The 13,905-nt window shown below is 43.6% G+C and overlaps 1 protein-coding gene across 1 annotated transcript; it reads right to left on the reverse strand.

Moving 5' to 3' along the window:
- Positions 1–3,720: 3,720 nt before the first annotated feature.
- LOC310662969 (perforin-1-like) lies at positions 3,721–7,490 on the reverse strand. The gene is given in 4 exon segments (XM_083410416.1): positions 3,721–5,061; positions 6,437–6,702; positions 6,706–7,031; positions 7,266–7,490. Coding segments are annotated over 3 exon segments (1,653 nt in total). The 5' UTR covers positions 7,000–7,031; positions 7,266–7,490; the 3' UTR covers positions 3,721–3,968.
- Positions 7,491–13,905: the final 6,415 nt, after the last annotated feature.

Here is a 13,905-nt window from a genome sequence, read left to right on the forward strand (position 1 = left end):
ATAGCGTGGGACGGCTGTGTATGGTTTTGGGGGAATGGCCCTGCAGGCCAAATTTGAACCCCTGGTGACTCACATTTGACCCACAGGTCAGAGAGACCCCACCTGTTCTGCATGCAATGCAAACTAAAAATATATAATTCCACGGTGAAGAGAGGGACTCAGGTTGGATGCTAAGCTTATCGTACCAGATATCTTTGTCTCAGACCTCTAGCTTGTCCTCATTGTAGCCTGTCAGCATTAAAGTCCCAAATCCAGGGTTTCAAGGGTTATCATTATCTTCAATGAGTCTGGCCCTCCTTTCTTGACCTTGGAAGAAAATTTTGACATAGCCATTGGTGCCACTGAAGATGTCACCCCTAAGGTCGTATACTCTGTGCACAATAAATTTGAGGTGTGCTTTGCCCCGCCCCCAGGCACAGTCCCTGTTTGATTTGATCCAGTGGTAAAATGTGGGCTTCTCCAAGGAGGTTGTATCTACTCTCATGTGCAAGCCATAGCTAGGTTACACACAATATATGGACAGCTAACCTCTAGTCGGGACACAGGTGGCACTGTGGGTTAAACCACAGAGCCAAGGGCTTGCCGCTCAGAAGGTCGGTGGTTCGAATCCCCGTGACAGGGTGAGCTCCCGTTGCTCAGTCCCTGCTCCTACCAACCTAGCAGTTCGAAAGCACGTTAAAGTGCAAGTAGATGAATAGGTACTGCTCCAGTGGTAAGGTAAATGGCATTTCTGTGCACTGCTCTGGTTCGCCAGAAACGGCTTAGTCATGCTGGCCACATGACCTGGAAGTTGTACACCGGCTGCCTCGGCCAATAAAGTGAAATAAGTGCCGCAACCCCAGAGTCGGCCACAACTGGACCTAATGATTAGGGGTCCCTTTACCTTTACCTTAACCTCTACTGAGCATATTCCAGGAGTTTCCTTAGCCAATGAATCGAAATGTGCCTTTTCAAGAGCGAAGGGAGAAACTAGAAAAAAAATATTGTAGTTTCATCCTGCAGAGTAATTCAAATCCATCCTCTTGGGGAGTCCTTCAAACCCCTTATGGACTCACAAGGTAATTATTTCTTTCAAATGCATCAATTCAGAAGTGCCAATTGCCCTTTTAAATGTTTCCACAAATAGGAGCCTCTATATCTTGCTCTGCTTTTCTTTGGACCATATCAGCAAGGCCGAGAGTGGAGCCCTGTCATCTGGGCACACACACTGCCCAGGCTTGCACACTATTGAATATCACTTCAGTGCTGCTAACGCAGCAGTTCGACTTGACCCCCGGAAGTACACTCCATTGTCTCTTAAGACAGATGGATGCCGACAACAACCCCCTGCCCCTAGGGTGAAAAACATTTTGATCCTGAAATTCTAGCACCTTCATAGTGGAGGGGAAAAGCAGGGAAACTTCTCAGCTAGGAGATTATTCCCATACCTCTACCCAGTTCGCTCACCTCCATGTCTCTTTTGAGAACTGTCCAACCTCTCAACATAAACAATATCGGAACTTCTTAGATTCCGCACCACACATCTCACCCCTTAAGTCTCTAGAGGGAGGCAGAGATAATCTGAAGGTTTGAGGAAATTGCTTTGTTTTTTGTAACCCCTCAAGATGGAGGAAAAAAACACCGGATGTTCTGATAAAGACATTCTCTCTCTGTGTGTGTGTGTGTCTCTCACTCTCACACACATTGTAGCCATATTTCATTTTGGTGGTTTCAGCTAAGAAAACAGAGCAGTTGTGAAACAGCAGAGAACTGGAATGTTTTCCCTTGTCCTTTATTATTTAAGCCAGGAATTTTCGTTTCATATCCAGAGAAACACATGACAAACCTGCTGAAGCAGGCTGTGTTGTGAACAGAACTGAAACAGAGCTGAATATGCTCAGCAATTATTTGTAAACAAACCTTTTGGCTAAAAAGCCCAGCTATGCAATGACTTTATTCTGGATTTTGATAAAAGCTTCTAAATCTAATCACATTAGAAGCTAAAGGGGAAAAGGAGCACTTGCATCAGAGAGAGTGCAGTCACAGGATTTGCCCTTTGCTACATCCCACCTCAGATGTTGGTGGGACACCCAAAACAGCCTCCATAGGAAATTACCATTCATGGACCATGTCTGTATGGATGAAGCTGCTTCTTTAGGTATCCTGGTCCAAAGCCATATATAGCCTTGGAAATCACAACCAGCACTTCAGAGTTCCTCCCAGAAACTAAGGCTTGTGTCACCGTGACCAGAATTATATTCTCAAGGAACAGGAGTAACTCTTGAATCATCCTCATTTGGGTGAAGGGCTCCCTTGACCATGGCTGTCCCCTACATATTCAGTTTCAAAGCCAGATTCAGCAACATAACCCTGTCCACCTGTCAAATTTGGCCTGTGAGGCTCGAACTGATAAACATCTGCAGAGCCAAAAGTCCCTTCACCCCTGGCATGGAGCACTCACATTGAAACTCTTTTTATGAGGCTGCCTCCAGATTTTAGTTTTTTAACAATGGCTTCTTTATAAGGAATTTCTCACATAAACAAATACGATTCCTTTTCTTCCTTCTGGGAGCCTTTATCCCTGTATGATTCTTCTGGTTTGACTGGGATTTTCAAACCCAAAAAGAAAAGGGTTGTAAGCAGTCCTCTTACTGAGCTCTGCTACGGAGAACAAAGAACAAACTGCCCAAAAACCATTTTGGAAAAAATGCGGAAAGGAAGGCCTTCTTGACGCTATGATTTTAGCAGTCCTTGTTCCAAACTGGGGATGGCAGAATGGGTAAGTTGCACCCAGATGCCTTTAGTGTTTGCAAAGTAGAATGGGTAAGGACAGAGGGCTGACAGGGCTCAACATTGGGGTTCACCACTCTTCGTCTTGTCTTACACACACACACACACACACACACACACACACACACACACACAATGTTGTCAGAGAAGCTGCCAAGGAAGCCCTTCCTCCCCTTACCACCACATTCAGCCTTTGTGACTCACTTATAATTCAAACCTTGTTTTCCAGAATTGGAAACCGCTGTAAAGGAGGCAAGTAATAAAGCAGAAGAATCTTAATCCTGTTTGATTAGGGGAACCATTGTCCCCATTGTATCCCATGTAACTATCAGAATTTTAGCTTGGGGTTTGAAACTGGAGATCTGTGCTAGACGTGCCTAGAGCTCATGATATCCAGAAATCATGAGTTCAGCCCAGAAATGTTTTGCTCAAATCACACAGAGGTTAAGGGGTTCTGGCCTCCTTGCCATCTGTCCACCACTATTCATTCTTGCATATTGCATGGGGTCCATATCTGCTTCTGTTCTTGAATCAGTTTTTCAAAAACCCTTAATGCACTCTATCTTAAGCACTTTTGTAACCATGATAAATTAAAGGCGATATTTATTTCTGTTAGGGATAATTCAAACTGAAATTCCCAGGTGTCAAAAAAGGTTGTTTACTGCGGCTTGTGTTTTGTTAGTCCCCAAATGAAAAACGAGCAAGGTTCCAATTAAAGAAGAATGGCAACTTAAGTTGACGGTTTATGCGCAACTTGCAGACTTAACATATGGAATAAGAGAACAAGAAGAACATACGTTTATAGAAGATTGGAAAACGTTTATTGAATATATGGAAAATAATTGTGTACAGCTGAAAATGCTGGCAGCATTAAGATAAATTCAATAGTGAAAACAAGTTTTGATGGATGCATTAATGAAATACTGAATGGTATAGTTGTTGTAAAATATGAACCATGGAAAGAGAAGAAGGGAAATCATTGATATCTTAAGAATGTAAAATGAGTATTTTAAATTGTAAAACAAAATAAACTATACACATATTTACTGTTGTTCATCTTCACCACAGATTGCAGTAAGCAGCTATTAAATGCAGACAGGGTAGCTGTTAAGTAACTTTGGCTGATTTTTTCAATGAACCTGCCTACTTCTTCAGCATAAGGTCCTGAAACATATGGCAAAGGATGGTTGGGGAGGGAACTAATTGAAATAAGAAGTGGGCAGCCGTAAGGGGACGTAATTATGACAGGAAGGGCCACTCAATGTGTGACCACAAACCAGTGTGTAATAATAATCAAAGTGCCCATGTGTTGCAGGACATTTGTGCCAGACAGTACCAGCTCCAGCCTGCAGGCTATGGCCACAGTGGCCTAAAATACGATCGCCCCACAGGTTTTTGTTCCAGAGCTGCACCTCAAAGACGTCGTGGCCTGACAGTGTGACAGCCCCAAAATCAATAGGTTCAGTCCACCAGGGGTTATTGTTATGTGGGATGACTATGGTCCTCCTTTCCTGACCGTGGAAGAAAATTTTGACATAACCATCAGTGATACCTAACCAGTTACCCCTAAGGTTGTATCCTCTGTGCACAATAAATTTGAGATGTGCTCTGCCCCGCTCCCAGGCACAGCACATATTGCTGTGGAAGCTGCCGTGGTGACAGCGGCAGGTGCATTCCTCATCTGAGCTCTGAGAGCTCCAGCGTGGACACGGTTGTGAACAGTTCCTCTTCAGGGCCCTCTGGTTTATATAGTTCACGATGGATTGCTTCAGCAAATCCCTCCTTGGATCCCGTTGGTTCAACAAGGTGTGCAAGGGTAGGAGAGAATAGGAAACCAGCCCAGGCTTTGTTTTTGCACTCTCCATCCATGCAGAGAAGTTCTGGGCTCCAGGTTTAGAGAAGAGAATCTCTGCTCGCTTCTCTCCTCCCACAATTTCAGTGCGCTGCTTGGCATAAGCATCGTGGAAGATTCCACGAGTGTAAGTCCTCCGGAGATCTTCACACTTAGAACTCAGGGAAGTGGACCCGAATAACCACTTGTGTCCCAGAGAAACCTCCCAGCCCAAACAGCTCTCAAAGCTGGAAGCAGTAATGCCCCACAGGGCCATCTTGCATGTCTGCACAGCCAGCAGGTGGCGCAATCGCCCGCCCACCTGCACATTGCTGATGTAGTGGGTGCCATAGATGTCGATAAAATGCTGGTATTCCTCAGAGTTATTCCTCCTTGGCAGACTGGCCAGAGCGCGGGAGAAATGGGAGGCTAGGAGTGAGCGTCTATGGCGGAGTCTCAGCCTGCTCAAGAAGAAAAAAGGAGGAACAGAATAAGCAAAGATAAATAGTGTTATCCACAACCACATACTTCCATCTGCATGACAGAAGAGAAGCCTGAGGGGTCCATATTTTTTTTTAGTCTAGCTCCCATCAGCCCAAGCCAGCATGGCCAATGGTCAGGGACGCAACCTAATAAATTGTTATTGGCAGTTATAGTTTGCAGGATAAAATGCACATATTAGTTTATTTATATCTACTGATCAGACAGGCTTTATTCCTAGACGGAACATTGTTGACGTGATCCCAAGGGTAAAGATAAAGAATTTGGAAATTATTTATCTCTCTAGACACATTCACAGTTTGACAGTGTGTAATGGGTGTTTCTGGAAATGTTGTTTTAATTATTATTATTTATTTCAGGAAACAATTTTATACTTAATTGGCCAACAATACTTGGGGTTGTCATCAGAAACAGTCACAAATGGGTTCTGTACTTTAAGAGAAGTCAGGGCATCGTTTGTTCCCAGTGCTATTTGCATTTGTCATAGAAACTCTGGATAAAAGAATTAGATCCACTTCTAATATCAAGGGGGTATGCATTCTGGGAGTAGAACATTCCATAGGTTCATTTGCTAATGGCATCATTGTAATGTTGTCCAATCCCAAGTGAGCAATCTCTCCCCTTTGTGAAAATTTATATGGTTTTTATGCCATTGCTGGCCTTGAAATTAATTGCTCCATATCTATTAAGCATTTCAATTTCCCCATATTAGAACAAAACATATATTTGCCAATTCAGAGTTTCATCCTGAACAATCCTGGAATTTGTTTTTAATAAAGGGTGCTGGGAATTGTAGCTTTGTGAGGGGGAAATTACAGTTCCCTGGCTACTTTGGGGAAAGTCAGGTGTTCTTCCTCCCCCCAAAGATACTTCTTCCCCTCGTAAAGGCTTCCTTGAAATTCTTGCAACTCAGAAAACGAGAAGCACAAAAACACTGATTTTACCTAAAACACATGTATCAATTTTCTGCTGTCAAATGTTGGTAACTTTACAGCATATTGCGCTTCAACGAAACGGGCTGTCTCTATCAAGGACCCCTATAGAAGAGTTTGGATTTGATATCCCGCTTTATCACTACCCTAAGGAGTCTCAAGGCGGCTAACATTCTCCTTTCCCTTCCTGCCCCACAACAAACACTCTGTGAGGTGAGTGGGGCTGAGAGACTTCAGAGAAGTGTGACTGGCCCAAGGTCACACAGCAGCCGCATGTGGAGGAGCGGAGACGCGAACCCGGTTCCCCAGATTATGAGTCCACCGCTCTTAACCACTACACCACACTGGCTCCTATCTTATTACTTACTCTGACCAGCCAACTCTGTAGGGTACTGGTGCTCACCTGTAGTATGCACAGGAGACCTCTTGCCTCACAAAAATATGGCTGTCCTGGCGGGATTTCTCATGTGCATAAATAGCCATCCGGGAGTGAGATCCAGCAAGGGCCACCCGCATCTTAGGCAGCTCCAGCCCTGCTTTGCTTAACACTGTGCCGAACCCCAGCTCTGCTTTCCAGTCGTTCTTCACCTCCTTGGCCATTGAATTTGCGACATCCACATCCAAATTCTCAATGGAACTGCTGACATCCTGATGACACGTATGAAGTACTCACCAGTCCACGCCAGCCAAAGGGAGTTTCTGCAGCTGCCCGTTCATCAAGGGATTCCGGCAGAGGATGCACGTCCCGTTGGGGCCCTGCCATTGGCTGGTGTCCACCACAAACGCTCCCTTTCTCTCCAGTGAGGTGATGTCCACCCCCTCGCCAATGAAGCTGTGGCCGGGCACAAAGCTGTCCTGCTTCATGCAGATGGATCTGTGGAATATTTGGCAGGGGCTGGGAGTTGTTGGTGGAAGCTGGAGGAGAAGCAGGAGGAAGGCTGCAAGGAAGAGGTGCTGTTTGGACATGACTGCTCCAATCGAAAAGCTTGTAAATTACCCTAGGGAATAAAACAGAGAGGTCATGTTTGCACCGTGTGGGCATTTCTCATCTTTTTCAGTTCAGCTCATGAGGGACTTTCAGCCTGTGGGTCTCATCAGGGGTATTTGGTGAGGTATACATTCATTCATAAACAGCAGCAACAGCAACAGTAGTGGAATTAGCGGCAGCTGCAGCAGTAATACTAATACTAAAATACTAATACTAATACTAATAATAATAGTGGGAACCTTACCTGTTCCTTCTTTTCCGAATTGCTTCTCCTTCTCAGTGTATTACACCGCACTACAAGTGGCTTTTATCCCATGTTCTTACCCATGTTGTTGTTTTCAGTTCCCTGCCTCTCCCACCGACCTTTCATATTCTCTATGAACCAATACTGGATATGTGAACATTTGCTCACCCCTCCTCCTCTAAACAAACAGGACATTCTCAACAAATAAGATTCTTCTGCCTTGCTGCTTGTCTCCTTTCTAGCCGTTTCCAATTCTGGACAACAAGGAGTGAGAGAGTTAATGGCTGGATGTGGTGGTGAGAGGAAGGGTTTCCTTGGCGGCTTCTCTGAAAACGTGTGTGTGTGTGTGTGTGTGTGTGTGTGTAAGACATGACAAAGAATGGTGAACCCCAATGTTGAGCCCCCTCAGCACCCTGCCCTTATCCATTCTACTATTGCACAAAAGGCATCTGGGAGCAATTTAGTGCTTCCAGTGTGCCATTCCTGGTTCGAAAGAAGGACTGTGACAATCATGGAGTCAAGAACGCCTTCCTTTGCACATTAAAAAAACAAAACAAAAGATTTTGTAAGGGTTATTCTTTGTTTGCCTTACCAGATCCCAGTGACTAGGAAAGATTCCTTGGGCTAGCAAGTCTGAGAGGACCACTTCAAATTCTTCTCTTTTGGGGTTTAAAATTTAAGAAATCAAAAACAATCATACTGAAATCGAGAGAGGCCCCTGGTGTGAAAAAAATTCCTTTTGTGAGAAACTTCCTTATAAAGAAGCCATTGTTTTTGGTTGTTTTTAATGGAAGAGGTGCCATATGCCTCATAAAAAGAGTGGCACTGCCAATGCTCCATGCCAGGGCGTGGGGAACATTTTTGGTTCCACAGGCTAAATTCTTATCAGATCTAGCCTCATGGGGGAAATTTGACAGGGCAGGGCTGAAAGGAGCACTTCCTTTGAAAATGTTGTTTCACAGTCTAGGGATGCTGCTGATTCTGGCTTGGAACCTGACTACTCAGGTGAAAACCATGGTCAGGGGAACCCTTTACCCAAAGTTTATGGGAGGAACTCAAAAGTGCAGGTTATGATTTCCAAGGCCATATATAGCTTTGAACCAGAACACCTTCCTCCATATTGACATGTCCATGAATGGGTGATTTCCTGTGGAGGCCATTTTGTGTGTCCCACCAACATCTGTAGTGTGTTTGAGTCAAATATTGGTTGGGATATTGTGCAGGACATATCCTGTGACTATACTCTCTCTGATGCAAGTTCTCCTTTTCCACCTCAGCTTCTAATGTGATTTGATTTAGAAGCCTATATCACAATCTAGAATGAAATCATTGCACAGCGGGACTTTTTAACCTGAAAGGTTTGTTTACAAATAATTGTCAGGTGTATTCCGCTCTGTTTCAGCCATGCTCATAAAACTGCATAAACAGCACACAGCCTGCCTCAGCCCTATGGTTTGTCATGTGTTTCTGTGGACAATATGAAAGAGAAATTCCTGGCTTAAAAAAATAAAAGACAGGAAGGCACATTCCAGTTCCCTGCTGATGCACAGTTGCTCTGTTTCCTTAGCCAAAATCAGCAAAATAAAAACTGCTACACACTGACCCACTATTAGGATTGTGGGTATCTGAACATCCAGGGTGTTCTATCTGTGTTGGGGGGTTACAAAGAGATTCCTCTAAGCCTTCTGCCTGTCTATGTCTGTTCTCTCCTACCTCAGGGACTTAAAGGGTGAGATGTGAGGAATCTAACAAGTTCCAGTGTTGTCCATGTGGAGAGATTATGGTTGCCATTATTTCAAAAAGTGAAAACGGTTGTTGAGCTTTTTTTGGCCAGGTTGTTGAGCTTTTCCAGATGTATGGTAACCCTATTTCCTCAGAACAAACAGGGATGTGAGCAAACTGGGCAGAGACATTGGGATTGTTCTTTAGTTGAGGAGCCTTTCCACTTTCCTCCTCCACTATGAAGGTACAAAAATTTATGGATCAAAATGTTTCTCTTAACAAGAACAAGCTGCTTCTCTCTCTCTCTCTTCCAACAGCCTCTAAAGGGGTAAGATAAAGGTAAAAACACTCATTCACCCAGGATATTTTTTTTCATGAGGCTTCAAAAGGTCTCCCCTCTCCTTTTTCACCCTAGGGGTATGTCCTAGACCCCTATAGATGGAAACGTTTCCCAGAGCAATTGGTCCTTCTAAGTAGCTGCAGTTTGAAATAAATAAATCTGATTACCTCATGAGTCTGTAAGAAGTTTGAAGATGGATTGGATTGACCAACTACAAGATAGGGTTGTCATTTTTCTAGTTTTGTGAAGCTTCTCCTTTAGCTTTTGTAAAGGTACAGTTGCTCCTCTTCCCTCAGGGTTTTCAATTCATTGGCTTAAATTCCTGGAATATGTTTGATAGAGGTTAGTTGTCTGTACAGTATGCTTAACTCTGCTATGGCTTACACATGGAAATGTTAGTGGGGTGTTGTTGTTTTTTGACAGCATTAAATTAAGTGTGCTCTTTAAATGAAAAATAATGTGTCTTCATTCCTTTCTTTGGCAGATAGTCCCCTTTGGAAATGTTTCTAATAGATTCAGGACAAGAAGATGGTTCTTTCTATATTGCCTGTTTCATAAGAACAGCAGCCCCCAAGCTTTATAGCAGTCTATTAAAGGTAAAGGGACCCCTGACCATTAGGTCCAGTCATGACCGACTCTGGGGTTGCTCGCTTTATTGGCCGAGGGAGCCAGCGTACAGCTTCCCGGTCATGTGGCCAGCATGACAAAGCCGCTTCTGGCGAACCAGAGCAGCGCACAGAAACACCGTTTACCTTCAGTCTATTAGGCCTATTAGGTCTCTTTAAATGGTAGTTCGGGGATGGCTGGCGGTGCCCTGGTTCTTATGGCATGGCAAGATCTTGCCAATGCACAGAGATCTGAGAAACTTCATCTAGAGGGAGAAGGTTCTTCCATATAGTTCTGGCTGATGCTAAAATGCTCAGGAGTATAGGTAGCTTCATGTACTGGGGTCCATTATGCATGTTCGTTCTCCTGCGATGTCTTCTCAGGCGACAACATCTATAAGGCGATGTGGTATCAAGTGACAATCCAGACCTGCAATGCAGTGAAATGGAGCAGCGGCTCCTTCCTCAACACTTGTTTTGCCAAATGCAAGTGTTCTTTCAGGATTCAAAGCAACAGCAACACAAATGGAGGGAAGTTCAGTGCTTTTATTAAATAGGCAGCACGACCAAAACAGTCTTTAAGCAAGATAACACGCAGCACAAACAAGATAGGATACTTCCCCATTCATTTATCAGGAGCTCCAGGGATCGATAACAGAGAGACTCCAGTGGCTGGAGTCTGGGACTACCTCAAAGCACAAGGATCGGAGCCCATTTGAGAAATTTATCTTCCCTCATCCTGCTGCAACTGATCCCTGGAGCCCAAACAGTAAATCCAATCCAAAAACGCTTGCCAGTTCCCAGGGTGATAATAAGCAGGGAGGAAGATTAGGACAAACCAATACCTATCTCCTCGAGATACAAAAGTCTTCCTCATAGATTTCCCTATAATGGTAGTGCCGTGGATGGAGAGACCTCATATTACTTATTTGTTTATTTGTTTTTGTAGTAAAGTTTATTTTTCTTTAATATAAATTTTATTTTTCAGTTTTCAATATTACAATTTCCAAAACCACATTCAAATGAAAATAAGCATTTCCCCCATTCATATCTTTCTTTAAAATGAAACAATTTATATACCGCTTGACTGTAGAAAAAGCCTCAAGGCAGTTTACGAAAAAGATAACATACAGTGGTACCTCTGGCTACGTACTTAATTCGTTTTGGAGGTCCTTTCTTAACCTGAAACTGTTCTTAACCTGAAGCATCACTTTAGCTAATGGGGCTTCCTGCCACCGCCACCACACGATTTCTGTTCTCATCCTGAAGCAAAGTTCTTAACCCAAGGTACTATTTCTGGGTTAGCGGAGTCTGTAACCTGAAGCAGCTGTAACCTGAAGCATATGTAACCCGAGGCACCACTGTAATAAAATTTGCACTAAAGAATTTTCAACCATAATTTTAAACAGAAAGTTAAGGCCACAATAAAATAGACTAAAACAGATTGCTTTTCCCTCCAAAATTAATAAATAAATTTTCTTGATTTATTAGCAAAGATGTGCAAACATAACAAAAAGAAAGGAAATGCAGAGTCAAAAAAATTAAAACATTAAAGCACAAGAACAGCAAAAGTACAAAGATACAATGCAGCTCCAAAGGGATGACAAAGTAGTAACACATACAAAATTTGCTTTGCAAATAGGAAAATCAGCCCAGGCTTTGTTTTTGCACTTTCCCTCTATGCTGAGAAGTTCTGGGCTTCTCCGGGTTTTGAGAAGAGCATTTCCACCTGATTATCTCCTCCCACAACTTCAGTGCGCTGCTTGGCATAAGCCTCGTGGAAGATTCCAAGGATGTAGTTCCTCTGGTATTCCGGGGAGTACACTCAAATAACCAGGTGTTTCCCAGAGAAACCTCCAAGCTCAGGCAGCTCTCTAATTTAGAAGCTGCAACCCACCCCCCTGCCATCTTGCATGTCTGCACAGCCAGCAGGTGGCGCACTCAGCTGCACATCATTGATGTATTGGGTGTCATAAATGTTGATAAAATGCTGCTATTACTCAAAAAAATTTCTTCCTTGGCAGCCTGGCTACATCCCAGGAAAAGTGGGAGGCCAGCAGAGAATGCCTCTTGCAAAGTCGCAGCCTGCTCAATAAGAGAAAAAAGGGCAGAAGAATATTATAAGCAAAGACCGTAAGGGTTAATCAAACCACTGACACTCACAAACCTCCATCATTATAAGGGAAGGGAAGCCTGCAAAATCCACATGTTGTTGGACACTTAATTCCCATCAAACTCAGGCAGCATGGTCAATAGTCAGGGATGCAGACCTACAAACTGTTATCGGCTGTTATAGTTTGCAGGTTAAATGTATTGGTCAGCTTATATCTATTGATCAGACAGGAACTAAGCAGGGCATCCTTTGTCCTCACTGCTATTTGTATCGGTCACTGGAACTCTGGAGAATAAAACTAGACCCAGTTGTCATAAGAAGCAGGTAGGCATTCAGGTAGCGGAACATTCCATCAATTCATTTGCTGATGAGATGGTTTTTATGTTGTCTAATCTCAGGAAAGCAATTCCTCCACTTTGTAAAACTTTAATTGTTCATGCAGTTGCCAGACTTGATAGTAATTTATTCGAGTCTATTTTGTGCTTCAGTCTTCCTAAACTAATATTTGCTAATTCAGGGTTTCAGTCTGAAGAATTTTGGAAATCATAGCTTATTAAGAGTGCTGGGACTTGTATTATAGAGAGGCAGAAACTACAGTTCCCAGGATTCTTTGGGTGAAATCATGTCCTTTAAATGTATAGTGTGTACCTAGGTGAGGGCACTTCCTCCTCCCAGAGATACTTGCTCCCCCATAAAGACCTCCCTGAACTTCCTGCTACATTGAAAATGTGAAGGACAAAATACATGGAGATCCCCGATTTAACATGTCACCTAGAACACGTGCATTAATTTTTTTGCTGCCTGATACTGGTAACCATCAAAATACTAGCTGCCATTCCAACCAAAGTTCTTGACAGCTTGATTGCATTAGTGTTGGATTCCACCCTTTGTGTTTTATAAACTGTTAAGTTGTGGGTGAACATATCAGATGACACAGCGATTCTTTAAACAGCTCTTGTTTATTCACAGGCCAGAACAGAAGTGACTGAAGGGTTCAGCCAACCTGCTTATATAGAGTTCCACTACAAAGCAACAGTAACAACTTTATGTAACTATCCAATCACTGAATGTCACTTTCAATTATTTATTTGCATATGCGGACCTGAGTGAAAACTATCTACAGTATCCCCCTGCTGGCCCAGGGTGAGAACTTCAGTGCATAACATAAACTGTGTATGTGGAAGGCATGCCCAGAAAGGCAGATTGAAATGAATACACAAAAACACGACAACAACCACATGCTGCCCGTACATGGAGGGAAGCCAGTGAACTCACATTGGTGGCGGGACCTGCCACTCAGGACAGTCTCCTGTCTCCTTACATAACAACATACATAATGCAGCTACAGCCCACATCTACAGCCCACTCCTGCATGAACTCCTGGGGCACAGGCAGCAAAGACCCCAGCACTACGAGTCCTTGGGCATCTCATCAGGGTTCAAATCCCCCTTTGCTACTTACAGCTCATAATAAGTGGCAAAAGGAGGAAAGCAGATACCATGCAGCTCAGCGCCCACATATCTCTCTCGGAAGATGGTCTGCAGAGAAGACACATAGCCCGTCCTGGGACTAGACATGGGTGAATCTGTCAGTTTTCAAGCTCTTTTCATGCACTCATAAACATGCATCATGAATGTGGTTGGCTCAGAGCATCTTGGCAGCAGGCTCCATCCCTCTCATAGAAGCATGGAATTGTAGACTTGAAAGGGACCCAAAGGGTCATCTAATCCCACCCCCTGCAATGCACTCTGTCTTTGGTGTCTCGCTACATGAGTGTTATGAGAAAAAAAACTGCACCTTTTCCCTTATGGGGTACCCAAGAGCCCATATAGAGTCCTTTTGTAGGTTCTCTGTTGGTAG

Source organism: Podarcis tiliguerta, assembly GCF_965153285.1.
Source record: "Podarcis tiliguerta genome assembly, chromosome: 13".
Classification (NCBI taxonomy): domain Eukaryota; kingdom Metazoa; phylum Chordata; class Lepidosauria; order Squamata; family Lacertidae; genus Podarcis; species Podarcis tiliguerta.